We start from the raw sequence: 14,645 nt of genomic DNA on the forward strand, positions 1-14,645 counted from the left end.
TGGAGGTGACGTGGTCACCAGTTCCAAATTTTGTTTGCAAGATTGATGGTTTATGAGTAATGCAGAATATTGTTTAAAATAAAATGTGAATATGTTGATTTTGACATGGATGATTTATGGTAGATGCTTTTGTTTAAATTTGAACAATTGGTTGATTTATATAATTGATATAATGTAAATTACTTTAGAAGTGAAATTGTTGTTGATGAAATTAGGCATAATTATGCATATTTTTCTGCATATCTCGCTCAGACGAGTTAATTCTCACTCAAGCGAATAAAATGGAAAATGGGGTGTTCTTGGATCCAATCTCACTAAGGCGAAAAGGAATCTCACTCAGGTGAAAATGGGATAAATTTTGGAGGTGCTATTGGGTTTACTTTCGCTCAAGTAAGAGGATTTTTTTTTCACTCAAGCCAGTATAAAAAAAAATCTTGAAATTTTTATTTTTGTTTTTGAAAGCCTAGTTTATCGTTACTTATTGTTTTTAAGTGAAAATTATAAATTTTATTTAAAGGAACTTAGTTATGTGTTTAAGTGATTTTTTATATATGTTTGGATTGTTTAGAAAAGTTTAAAATATGATGTGATTGAATGATGTATTAATGTGTTACATGAGGTATGAAATGGTGTGAAAGTGTGATCAAGACATAGTGTTTTCAGGAAATAAAATACCGTGTTGAAATTGTTGTTATGGTGCATTGATTTGTTAGGCCCCGTAATGAGACGATATTGACTCTATTGATATAATGGAATGACGTAGATGAAGTTATTCAGTGGGTGAGAGTCGAAGGAGGTTTATATGACTTTGTCTGCGGTTTGAAATATAATCTAGTGGTATTTCATGTCATATGAATTTACCCTGTCATATGAGATGATGAGATGTTTATGCGCATGACTGTGTGGATTCACAACGAGTAGTATGACAGATGCAGGTCTTATGATGATAATTTCAATACACGAGTCTTTCAGAAGTAGAGTAAGTGTTTATGTGTTGTGAGTCACCAGAAGTCTAACATTAAAAAGATGATTTATAAATTTTGATACACATTTGATGGTTATATGAGATTGCATTTGTTTTGTGTTTTATTTGTAATCTATAATAATGGTGTATTTGAAACCCTATATAAAAGAGTTATAAACATATAATATGTTTATATATTTATTTTACATAAATTATGGTTATTAATTATAATAAAATAGGATGTTACAATGGACATGAGTAAATATAAAAGAAGTAGGTTATATTGTATGAATTTTTATATGTATATCATTACTTTTTATCATGTTATAAATAATAAATATTTATTCACTCTCTATCTATTAGATATTCCCATTAGTATAGTTTTTCTTCTTCGTTATTTTTTTTAGAAAACTAAATTTTGATAACTTGCTTAAAAAGTTGAACAATATATTAAAAATATTCTACATTTATATATATATATATATATATATATATATATATATATATATATATATATATATACACGCTGATTGCACGTATGCTAACTAGTATTAATACATAAGTAAGTATTAATATTAGTCCCGAAAATAGGAATACTTTGATTAATAGATTATTAATTATAATTTTATTGTAAATAGATTTTTTTAAATATTTTATTTAAATATATTTTTTTAATAACGAATATAAATAGAAAAGTTTGTGTCTGACAATTAAATATTAAATGTACATAAAAAAACTTATATGCAAATAGATTAACCTTTTAAGGACGCATTTACATAAAAAAATTAATCAAAGAAACGAATGTATATTCTCATATTTTATAGATTAGTTTAGTAATTATTTATTATTAAATATTAATTATATTTAAAATAAAGTAACTATGATAAGATATTATTTTATATTTTAAAAAATGTATTAAGTTGCCAATGTTAAAATCCTATTTAGAAATTGTTGATCATGATAATTTTTTGTTTAATTGGTAATTTTGAGTTCAAGCCTTGAACGTGTAAAATCTAATTGCATCAAATAACAATTAATTATTGTGGGTATATAATTATCTTTATATTTAAATTAATTTTTATTTTATTTAAAGTTTTAAACTATTAAGTATGCTTTGTTAATTCAGCACAAAATTTATTATTTAATTTAAATATTTTTAAGTGGTCAATCAATTATCGATAATGTATATATTAATGAACTAAGGTAATCATGATAAGAAGATTTTCTTTTTATGCTTCTAAAAATATATAAAGTGATCAATGCTAAAATCTGACATAGTATGAATCTTTTATATACATCTTCAATGAATCATTGAGTGGGATCATGATTATATTTGTTTAATTAGTAATCTTGAGTTCACGTCTCAAACGTGCAAGATATAATTACGTTAAATAGCAATTAATTATTGTCAGAATATTACTCTCTTTAATTTTTTTATTTTAAGTTTTAAATTAATAGTTATTCATTGTTAATTAAAAAAATACATGTATTCTTAATTTAATTATAGGAAAAGGGTTTAATTGCTTATTTTATTTTTTTAGTCTCTATATTTTTTTAAAAATAAATAAATATATATATATATATATATATATATATATATTTATTTATGTTCTCGAACAGAGTTGGAAATAGAGAACGATTTGAACACCCATCAGTTGGTTCTTCCTCAATTCCTCTTGAAACAAACTCCACTCCCTCCTTTCACGGCTCTATCCCTCATCTCCGTGAACTCCAAGCTCGGATGGTACCTGCAAAAGACACTCTGACTCTCAAGTGCGAATTCAGTGTTCGACACTTGGTGCTATTAGTATCGGATGATGACATAACTCATTTTTGGAATTTGTGTCTATTTATATGATTACCATGGACCCTTTGTTAATGGGCAGGATTAGGGAGTTGAGTCATTATTAGGAGTGTCTTACCTAGTACTTGATCGTTAATTAATCTCGTTAATCATGTTTAGAGGTTAGGGTTTTGATTGTGTCGGTCGGACCGAATGCCAAGTCAGAGTGTCGATCTTGCGGACCCGTTCGAGAACAATTGATGTCCACTATGGGACCGAGAGAATTAGTGTAAAGAAGAAAGTAGTTGGTGTCAACCAGAAAAATAATGAACGAGAATATGTCTTATGCTGATTCTAGTCTTATAAACATGTTATTTTTAATTCCTTTTGTTATTTGATTATATTTTAAGTTATTAATTCTTACTGCTAGAATTAAATATTGGAAAATATGTATAAGAATTCGAATAGAACATTTTAAATCTAAAAGCTGAAAGGTAAAGATTTTGTAAATAAGTAATTGAAAAAATTTAACTGACCATGTTGAAATTTAAGAGATTAAACCTCAATGATATCTAGGAAGCGAAAAGCTAAAATGAATGTGTGCATATTTTGGGTGCCTCTTCAGCATATTTCCTTCTCAATATCAAAAGGGACCCACGTAAATTGGTGTACCTAAAATTATAACACGGAACAAACGAACGGCTGTTATACAATATAGCTATTTGCATCTTCTTATCCATGAAATCTCATCAGTATCCCTTTATCTATCTATTGTTCTTCCTTGCTTCGTTTTTTTTTTCTTAATCCCATGATCTCCCTATAAATGAAATGAACAGCAAATGCAGACATTAACATAAACCAATTCTCGAGTATTGCAAATTCAACAACGCAGAAATGCTACAAAGAGTAGTGCGCTATTCCACCCAACCATTCAATCCTCCAACTCGCACGATACCACCATCACTTTCGCCAATTCAATTAATACCCACTTCTCCATCTTTCCCAATCCTTAAACAGCAATGCAGATTATCACGTAGAGAGCTCACAATCTTCAGCAACTCTTGCTTGCTACTTCTCTGGGGTACTCAGGTAGTGAATGGATCCAGCGCAAGAGCAGAAACAGCTGTTGCAAACACAAACAACAGTGATCAACCAGAAGAGAATGTTGTTTTTGCAGAAGAGGATGTTGCTAACACAAGCAGCAGTGCTCGAGCAGAAGAGAATAGGGTTTTAGCAGAAGATGTTGCTAACACAAGTAACAGTAACCAACAGGAAGAAGATTTGAATTTAGCAGAAGAAAATGTTACTAACACAAGCAACAGCGATCAAACAGAAGAGAATCTGACTTCCACTCCTAGCTGCACTGAGAGAAAAACTACCAAACAAGTATTCTTAGACATATCTATTGATGGTGAACCTGCTGGTCGCGTTACTATAGGGCTTTATGGAGACGAGGTCCCTGCAGGAGTTGACAGGTTCAGTAAGGTTGTAAGTGGAGCCGCTGGTATTAGCTACAGAAGAAAAGAGTTTGTCAAAATCATGCCCAATTATGTTCAACATGGCGGCCTTAGATCTTATGGGGTGGATGCTGAATTTTCTTCGAGGACAGGTAGCAACTTAGGACCTAATAGTCTAGTTCAGGAATGGGAGAGGGAGTATGAGAAATGTCCTGGGACTAAAAACGTGACTGGAAGTGTAGGCATTATTGTGAGAAACCCGTCAAAACCACCCCCAAAGATGAAGCTGGTTGCAAAGAAAGGGAAGCTGGAGATTGATCAAGAAGAAGTAGGTATTGATCCTAATGGTACAGAATTTGTCATAGTTACAAAGGACTCACCAGAATTGGATACATCGTCTCTTGTAATTGGAAGAGTGATAGGAGGCATGGAGGTTGTGCAGAGGATCGGTCAGGTTAAAACTGTACAGGAGAATACAGGATCTCCATATTTTAGGTGAGTCAAACAGACAATATTTATCGAATCATGTATGATGACTTGATCTTGAGGCACGCATTCTTTGTTTTCTTCCCTATATCTGCTATATACAGTTGAACATGTACCTATGATAATATTGCAATTATACTTATATTATTACAGGGTGGCAAAGCTGATAGGAGACAAGAGAGCTGTTGTAGCAGAAAGAGGATTCAACCGCCCTTATTCAAAGGTCATTGTTACAAACTGCGGTTTAATGCAGTAAGACAAAATTGTATTATCGATTCCCTTCTTTAGTTGATTTCCAGAGTATATGTAAGAAGAAATGTCACATTCTATAATAATCACCACTGTCATCCAACCCTACGTAATGTCTGTCATTTGTATTACAATATGAGGGGGAAAATATTACAGCAGCTCGGTTCCAAATGACAAACTAATTGTCAATTACAGACAAATCACCTGCTTTTGTTAAGATATATCTTCAGTTAAAAAAAATTAAACCATTGATACAACAATTACAAGGCTTTTAAATAGAATAGCATACCACAAAAAAAAAATGACAGTATACACCACATCTAGATCTAGGAGGGAGCTGTTCTTGAATTACTAATTCTCTTATGCCCTACGTCATGGGTCCAAGCAATTATGTATTTTGCCCCATATTATGAGTGGACTTCATTCTCTTCGTTGATGGAGACATGAAAAGCTTTCTAATTGAACCCACAGGATCATCCACCTGCATGTACACACATGTTATATGTCAAGACAGTGAATCTCCCTAAGTAACCATTCCACACTCAATTAGGCACAGTCAATTAGGCATATGCAGATGTTTACAGACCACGAAAGGAATAGTTTGATGCAACTTGCAACAGTGTTGGAAAACAAGCCACGGTAAAATAGAGACAATATGAAAGACTACAATTTCATACTTTCAGGCTTTCTGTCTTCTTTACAACAGTATTGGCAATTATCCACACTTCGTACGCTTATATAAATGACTAATTTGAGATACAGGTTGAATAATTTAAATCCAGATTTAAGGTTTTGGTTTTCGTTCATGGTCTGTCAAAGAATGGATTGAATTATGTTAAAATAAGACAGGGTCACTGTGATATATAATAGCCATCCAATGATTAAATACAAGTCCTAGTATCAGCAAGAAATACCTTAACAATGGGAAAAGATGAGGGGGATCTATTTGGTGAACGCGGCAACGGATTTTTCTGATGATACAGAGCAGATAATGTTTGTTTCCACCCAGGTTCCCCATCATTTATTGATGCAATCCAGGGGCAGAAGTGTCTGTGCTGCCGGATTGGATCAAATTCCGTTGCTTTATCAGAAGGTGCTGGGTTCTTAAACTTCTCTGGAAAGCAAAGGAATGAAGATTCGTAAACTTTCTATTTCTCTAATAAATTAACTCATGATGACAAGTGAACTACATAATGTAATGCCGAACAGATAAAGATATAATTGTTAGAATATACAAACATTCAGTGTTAATGAATTATGAACGAACCATATCGTAGTGCTTACCTATACTAGAATGTACATCTTCACTACCAATAGGATTCTCTTCTCTGTCAGTACCAACTTTGCCATCGGAAGTCTTACGCAAAACAGAAAGTGCTTCACCTTCTGCAGAGTCTTTCTGTACAGCAATACTATAGTTAATGTGGACTTCCAAACAACTTGTCATGGCAAAACTACTTATGATCAAGCATTTTGTTAAGTCTTTGAATACCAGAAAAGATAATAACTAGGCAATAATTTATTTCTATAATTGTCACAAGTTACTATCTGTCCATTTGACAAATAAAAACCACTAACCTGAGCACCACTACAATATCCAGCAGCTGAACTATTCAATTTATCAGCATCTGTGTGTGTAGTCATCTTATCGTTAAGACAAAATGATTGTCCTGCATGATGGGTGTCCACGATAACATCTGAATCACAGATCCTTGTTTGAGAACCATTTTCATAATCTGCGGTCTCCCTGGGTTCAGATGACTCGGGAACAAGTTCTCCAATAGAAGAATTAATGATATTGTCAGTTTTCTCCTGTAAATTTGATTCATTACCACCTTTGTTAACAAAAGCATGATCCCTAAAATTAGAATCATAAGAAAGACGAGCCCTTAAATTCTGACCAATAACAGGCAGAGATATTATTGCTTTAAAGTTTTGCTTTGTTGGGGGAGGCCCCCCTGCAATTGTCATATTTAGACTTGAAGAAGTATCCTTTGATGAATTTGCAACATCAGGCCTGGCACCCTGCCTATTTTCAAGATCATCTTTATTCAGTAAATTGTGGACCACACAAGCATTTTCACCATTCACTTCAGCATATCCCACTAGTCTGAATGATTCCACTGGCCGGGGAACAGTACAGAATGCCCACAATCCAATAGTGGCTCCACATAGGGTGCAATCTAATACTGCAGAATTTGGATCCACTTGTTCCCCAATAGAATCCATGGAATTTTCATCTATTTTATTTTCATCAGTGCCAACAGAATGAATTGCAAGAGTAGTTGATTTTTTTAGAGACTGATCTGATAAATCCTTACAATCAACTACATAAGGTAGAGGACGAAGTTTCCAACCGCATAAACTTATAAGCTTTTGAGCCTGCAAAATTTAAGAGCACCAGTAATCATTATTTCATAGTGGAGAAAATAAAGGAATGTTAATATATACACTAAGATGTTTTCCTAAAGAAAAATAAAAGGGTAGAGAGATAATGAAAATATATTGATACAAGACGATTCATCAAAACCATTTGGCCATTTAGTGATAAAAATCCAGGATAAACATTACTTATGTTATGCTTAAAATGAAGAACATATGTATGGAAGAGACAGATACATAATATCATCAGCCAAGTTTCAACCTTAATCATGGTTGTTAAACTCATGAATTTAATTTTAAACTTGTGTGAGGTTAACAATTCTAGGAGTGAAAAAATGTGTTGACTTGAACACAATTCATTTTTGTTTGACTTGGTGAATTTGAGAAATTCAGTCAGAACCGTTCAAAGTAACGAATTTGTGGGTTTTGTTTTAACTCTGAAATTGTTTGTCTACATTTTACATGCACATAAGCATAAATTGTATGTATTGTCAGTCACCATTTTACAAAATGTCTGAAATTGGTTGGTCAAGGTACTCAACCAAAATTACTGTTTCAACGCCCACTTCCAAAAGTAGGAAAAAGGATTTTAATATTTATTTTCGTATTATGTGAACAGTTATGAGTTTACAAGTCAATGAAGCTGCAATAAGTTTTCATAATGAGTTTGACAATCTTGCTTCTAATTCGTTTGCAAATGAATCGTAGTTCAAGACAGGTTCAGTTTTGAAAAGCACCAACTGATAAAGCAGCACCTAAGTCAAAAATACATGAAGAATCTATCTTAAGAATGTTAATTAAGTGCACGAGCCTGTGAGCAAACAGAGAAATTCTATCTAGAAAATAAGTGTCATGTTTATTCAGCATCAACAAAAATGGACACAAAACGAGACCACCATACCAGATCACATCCACTAATTGAAGAAAATATTGTCATACTGGTACAGAAAATGAGATTTTTGAACGTAATAGAAAATCAGTAATTACCTGATAATAAAATTTCAGTTCCTCCTGACTATTAAGATCCCCAATCCCAAAATTTTCAGTAGATCCATTTCCATACTCCAGCAGCAAAGATTGTCCAAGAAAGTCTTCCAGAAGTGGGCTTTGGCTTTGAATGTAGGCTATAGCTGAAGATGAAATTTGTGGAAGAGCTGATAGTTGTAAGAGTGCAAAACAGTGTTTTCTGAAATTTTCAACTAATATCTCAGGAGTTGTAGGAGGAAATCGTGCCAGTGTTTCATTGCAGGCATTATCAATCCATGGGCAAAGTAATTTATGTCCATTACCCAACTTTAAGCTAAATACTAATGCTGCCTTCTCCACTGAACAGAAGACATTCTAGTTAGAAAACTCATATCATTGAATGTTGTTGTGAGTAATATAATAACTGGAACAACAACATACCCTGTTGCTGATTCCAAGATGCTGGTGTAGAGAAAAGAAGACGTGCTCCACATGCTTCACAGGCTATGGTGTCAATATCCACATTGATCCAACCTCTACTAGCACAATTTACTGCACTCACTACCTGAATGCAAATATCAGACATAAAATTATATGCCATAAAATTTGGCAGAAACAGTGTGGGGAAAGATGACAAAGAAGGTTGGCAGTAAACCAAAGTTTACTAATTATACAGCCGAATCATTTCTTGACAAATGGAAGTCATAAACCATGAGGCAAGAGACTTTCTTTATAAAAGTAGATGATACTCTTTGCCAGATATTGTTAAAGGAGGATAAGTTTTTACTTCAACAGGACTGTCATTCTTAATTAAAAGCAAACAACCTAGCAGAAAGCCAAATAGAATTAGTTTTGAGTTTCAGTAGAACAAGCCTATCTTAAACAGCTTATCTATAAAGGACTGACAAATCATATAAGGCATCTTCACTAGCACAGGGTGTTACTTCTAAGAATTCCTTCATAGTTTACAAATAGACTGAATGAAGCAAAATTCCCAATTAGCCAAATGTTTTGTAATTTGACTAATCAATAAAAGGTTTCCCATACTTTGTACCTTCATCAAACATTGTTTCCAGTTTATTATGGTGTATCTGCCTCTTATATTTTAGCAACGCATGGACACCCACACACATATACTGAAAGCTTAGAATTATAACCATGGCACTAAGATGGCGGTACACAGTAATAAAAACACAAGAATTGATTCACTTTAGGTGTGTTTAGGAGCCAAATTTTGAAGGGAAGGGAGGGAATTTTTTTTAATTTTCGATATATATAACCAAATTTTATAATATTTTAATAACAGATTAATATAAAGTTATTGCCACGATCTTTTATTTTAATAATCTTGTTCTTTCACTGTAAAACCCCAGTCCCAAACACACACGCCCTTATCAGTAGGGAGAAGAATATAGACAGCAAGAAATTACCTTTGGTTTAGCAAACCATGAGATAGATTTGAATGTAGCTAATCTTCTCATAAAATCACCACGATCCCACGGTCGGCAGAGTGGTCCCTGCAGTGCCGTGGTCGCTGCCGAGGAGGACTGCTGTCCATCAGCAACATCCCCTCTCCGATTCAACTCCATCAACCCTGACTGGTAAGGACGTTTCTTACTCCCTGATAACTGCACTCCAGATGAACTGCAAACACAACCACAGACGCATTAGTTATCATTACCAATCCCTATTTCCTACAAAATTTTGGTCACAAAAACCAATGATACAAGCACACACGCTAAACACTTCAAATCAAATTCCATAGCAAACAAATTAACAGAAGTAGCAAGATGCAACACTGGTAACCAGTAACTAGAATTTAGCAAACTACTGTTACGCAATGTGATGTAATGAGTGTAGATATAAACGTTTATCGTGATTCATATCGTGTTATTATGAAATTTCATGGATTGCAAAGCGAGAAAATTATCGAAAAAGAGAACCTGGATGAGGACGGGGGTTTGGGAGGATGGAAGAGCTTGTCCATGATGGAATGGAATCTCTTCTCAGAGTCTTGCACCATTTCTAAATTATTTCTTCAATTCAGATTTCAAAACAAAAGAGTGAGTGGAGCATCAAAGCAAACGCAAACCTAAAAGCCTATTTCAGTTTCAGTTTGAGATCAAAGGCGTTCTGTTTCACTTCCGCTGGCCTAAATAGCGGCTACGGTGATTTCCGAACTCGCCTTCACCTGCTTCAAATTTAAAGGCCCTGTTTGGATTGTGGCTCTCCTCCAATAGCAACTGTACGTATGTATCATGAAGGTTGGATTCGCTTCACACAAATAATGCTAGGCCTATTCTTTGGGTTTGGGCTCAATTTATTCTAACTCGTAATTTTATTTTATTTTGTTCGTTAAAATTTATTTTTACTGTTTTACATTTTCATGTGTATGTTAATTCTAATTTTAACATTTTTAATATATATTTATTATATGATTTGTTTAAATTTAACATATTATTTAAAAAAAAATAAGGTTAAAAGAATTTGATGTTATTATATGAGGAATGTGAAAAAGAAGATAACTTCAAAGTTACCAAAAACTAAATAGAATATAATAAGGAGAAGAAAATAAGTTTTGACCATTATTTGATTAGAGGAGTCATGAATTTAAGATTTATGATTTATAATCATGCATCAAGTTGCTCATGACATCTACATTTGATTTCTTATTCTTCACACTTCATGCGTGATACGAGTTTATTGGACAAATAGGAATATCATATCATAGACAAAAACTCTTTTTTCTTTATTTTGAGTTTCATAATTATGCTACATAATTATTATGAAACGTTAGTCTAACACATGAATTAAAAGTTTAAGCTCATAAATTGTACCAGATGAATTCCAAATACCTCAGTACCTAGTTCGACGACATGTTCAAAAGGTATTAAAGATCAAAAGAAGATTAACGAGTTTGATCAGTAAGTAAACATTAGGTAACATGTCTTAACCAAAATCCAAACGCTAATACGGTCCAATAATAATGGACTCATGATAATCATATAAATAGTCACAAGTTTCAAGAAAAAAGTACATCATTATCGCACATTAATTATAGCAAGCACTGAATATCGAACACTTACTTGATCATTGGAGCACCTTTTGCAAGTGTACTCCCAATCGAAAACCTACGAATAAAGAAGGAGTTTGACTAAAGTGAAGAATCAAAGGTTGACAAAGGTGAGGTGAAGTTGTGAGCTAAGTGGAAGAAGGAAGAGTGATTGACTGACTAACCGAAGATAAGGGGTCTTACTGAATCCCCTTTTAGACGAAAACATAAATTATATATATATATATATTTATAATTTTGACTAAATTGATTCATAAACAAGCTTAATACCTATAAGCTAAAAAACGGTATATTAAACAATTTCAATAATAGAGTTCATTGATATTCATTGTGTAGCAGATACTATCACACATACAACCATACCTAATTCAATTAAATTATTTTACCTGAAAGGAAATATTCTATAATTTTGTTGGTGAAGAATTATTTTTATTTTATTTTATTCAATCGTTAATAACTTTATTATTTTTATATAAAAGTAGATAAAAATAACGGAGTTCAATTGAAACCAATAAATATAATCATCTTTTCATCCACACCCGAATAAATAAAGTTTTGAAAAAAAAACCTGTTAGTGGAGCGCATTCATCACTTATATAATATTTTTGTAATTTATTTTATATTGACTTTTTTTTATAAAGTAACAAATGCAGCATTTGTAAAATAATTATAATCTTAAAATAGAAATTTAACGTGATGAATTGGGTATTTTGAGAGCTCCTATGAAATTAAAGTTGAAATAAAAAGTTTTATATTTAACCAAGGAGACAAATTTTATAAAACACATGAAAAAAAAAAGTGTATTCTGACTACATCTGCTACATTTGATTCACTTCAGTGTATTTAGAATGAAAAATTTATAGTACAAAACTGTGTATTAAAACCTGAAATATCCATTTGAAAATAAAATAAATGAGTTTCAATTATTGTTAAGTAGAGAAAGTTGGGCCCAACAAAATACCGGTACCCGAAAAGCCCGGTATAAGAAGAGGGAAACACATAAGCATAAGTGAGAACTTGAACCCTAGTTTCTTCTCTATAAATTAATCCTTACGTCACTGTCTTTTTTAGTAGTAGGTTTTGATTCATAGCATCTTTCTAATCAAGGAAATCACAGTAGAGAGTGTGACACGGTGGGACTTCAGATCTCTGCTGCTCTTTTTCCACTGTGTTTCCTTGATTATAGATATGTGCTGGATCATGTTTTCGTCCTCTTTCATTCAATTAACTAACTATGGCTATTTCATATTGTTTTTCTTATCTTGTATGAATTCAATTGCTTTCATCTTCTGTTGTTGTTGTTATATGAAACTCTCAAGATCCTTCATCAGGATATCAGTTCAGTTTTCTGAATTTGACCATATATTTCCGTTTTTGTTTAGTGTTGTAATCTGTTCTGAATCTGAAATTTCCTCTGGTTTATTCTTTGGATTCGATTTAAGTTTGTGTTTATAAAAATTGGAATTGTTTAAGATTACAATGTGTTTCTTATTTCGTTTATTTATTAGAATTTCTGGTTTAAATCCTTGAGCCAGTTACTCTTTTAGCTTCTCTTTGGATCACGGTGAGTAGTTTTTATGGAGATGGAAAATAAGGTGTCAATCATGTTTGGTGTTTAAGGTGAATTTTGGGTGCGGATTTGTAGGAGAGAATACCTAAGTTTTTTTTTTTTTCATAAATAAGGAGATTTGTGAGAAATGAGAGGTGCACGTGGCTATTCTGTACTTTTTTTTCCTAGTTGAGAGGCCCAGTGACTGTGTGAGACATTGGTTGTGTCCAGTGGTTTTCATGGAACTACATGCATTTTTGAGAGCCACAATGATTTGGCAATATTAAATAACAAAATTGTTTCATTTCAACAATTTTTTTTTAAATTGTAATATAGTGAATAGTTCTCAACACTCAATCTTTTAGAGTGATACTCGGGTTTTTGGAAGTATTTTCATGTTCACGATTTGAGAGAAATAATTGATGTTTGAAACTTCCCTAATTGATTTTATGCATGATTCTTTTAGGAGAATTGATCTCTTTCCCATAATTGATTGAGTTTTTTGAGTTTGCAATCTATTATACGGTTGGAAACATCCTTTATGGGATGTTTTTTTTTTTCATTTTCCTTTGTATGTTTTGTTTTATTGATGATTTTTATTTAAGTAGGATATTAATAATTTTGGATTTGTATTTATTTAGAATTTGTAATAGTTTAGGAATTTTATTTATTTTTTATTATTATTTAATAGGATATTAAATAATTTATGATTTATATTTATTTTAATTTTGACTAATTCAGGAATTTTAGTTATTGATATTTTTACTTAAATAGGACATTGTATTTATCTAGATTTTTCAATAATTTAGAAAAAAAAATTATTTAAATTTTTTAATCAAATAAGATATTAAATTATTTATTTAAGATTTTGAATATTTTATGAATTTTATATATTTTATATATTTTATTTAAATAGAACATTAAATAATTTATAATTTGTATTTATTTTTGGATTTTAACCAGTTTAAGAATTTTATTTATTAATTATTTTTATTTAAGTAAGATGTTGAATAATTTAGGATTTTGTATTTATTTAGAATTTTCAATAATTTAAGAATCTTATTTATGTTAAATTTTTATATTCAAATAGGACATTAAATAATTTAAGATCTGTATTTATTTAAAATTTTAAATATTTTAAGAATTTTATATTTTTATTTGAATAAAACATTATATAATTTAGGATTGGTATTTTTTTCATATTTTGACTAATTTAGGAATAACAATAAATAATTTTTTCAACAATCATAGATATATTTCGACAATTTCATATAATTTATAAACTATATTTGTTTTAAGCTAGGTTTTACACTAAAAATAATATTTTAACTAAAAACAATTATAGTCCACAAATAAATAATTCAAACTATTCTTTTAACAATTCTTAAATATAAAGGTCAATTTGTACTTATATTCTTATCCATTAAAAAAAGCATTTCAATCACACACATCATTAACAATTTTTCATAATTTTTTTTACAGTTTTCATTATATTTATTTAATTCAAATAATCTTGTTTTCTTCGTATTCTTTTCTTAAATTCACTTTCCCAAATTCACTTCATAACCGAATTTATTTTTGTTTTTTTTGCTGTAATAGTTTGCAACATTCCACTCTTGATAATTTCAAATCACTTTTGTCCATGTAGTTATGAATTTAAAAGTAAAGTGTGAGGAACTTAGACTGATGTGTGTTTTACGTAAACAGCTCATCTAACCTTCTATTTTTGTTTTCAT

General features: G+C 31.3%; 2 protein-coding genes across 2 annotated transcripts; one reads left to right on the forward strand and one right to left on the reverse strand.

Annotated features, from left to right (window-relative positions):
* The first annotated feature begins 3,272 nt into the window (after positions 1–3,272).
* On the forward strand, positions 3,273–5,117 carry LOC137807662 (peptidyl-prolyl cis-trans isomerase CYP26-2, chloroplastic). Its single transcript, XM_068608408.1, has 2 exons — positions 3,273–4,699; positions 4,844–5,117. The coding sequence occupies exons 1-2, from the start codon at positions 3,642–3,644 to the stop codon at positions 4,944–4,946; spliced, it is 1,161 nt and encodes a 386-aa protein (XP_068464509.1). The 5' UTR covers positions 3,273–3,641; the 3' UTR covers positions 4,947–5,117.
* On the reverse strand, positions 5,033–10,584 carry LOC137807661 (uncharacterized). Its single transcript, XM_068608407.1, has 8 exons — positions 10,231–10,584; positions 9,718–9,931; positions 8,729–8,852; positions 8,309–8,646; positions 6,518–7,321; positions 6,224–6,338; positions 5,854–6,053; positions 5,033–5,420 (listed from the first exon to the last, which is right to left on the reverse strand). The coding sequence occupies exons 1-8, from the start codon at positions 10,308–10,310 to the stop codon at positions 5,328–5,330; spliced, it is 1,968 nt and encodes a 655-aa protein (XP_068464508.1). The 5' UTR covers positions 10,311–10,584; the 3' UTR covers positions 5,033–5,327.
* Positions 10,585–14,645: the final 4,061 nt, after the last annotated feature.

Source organism: Phaseolus vulgaris, chromosome 3 (genome assembly GCF_000499845.2).
Source record: "Phaseolus vulgaris cultivar G19833 chromosome 3, P. vulgaris v2.0, whole genome shotgun sequence".
In the NCBI taxonomy this organism is placed as follows: Eukaryota; Viridiplantae; Streptophyta; class Magnoliopsida; order Fabales; family Fabaceae; genus Phaseolus; species Phaseolus vulgaris.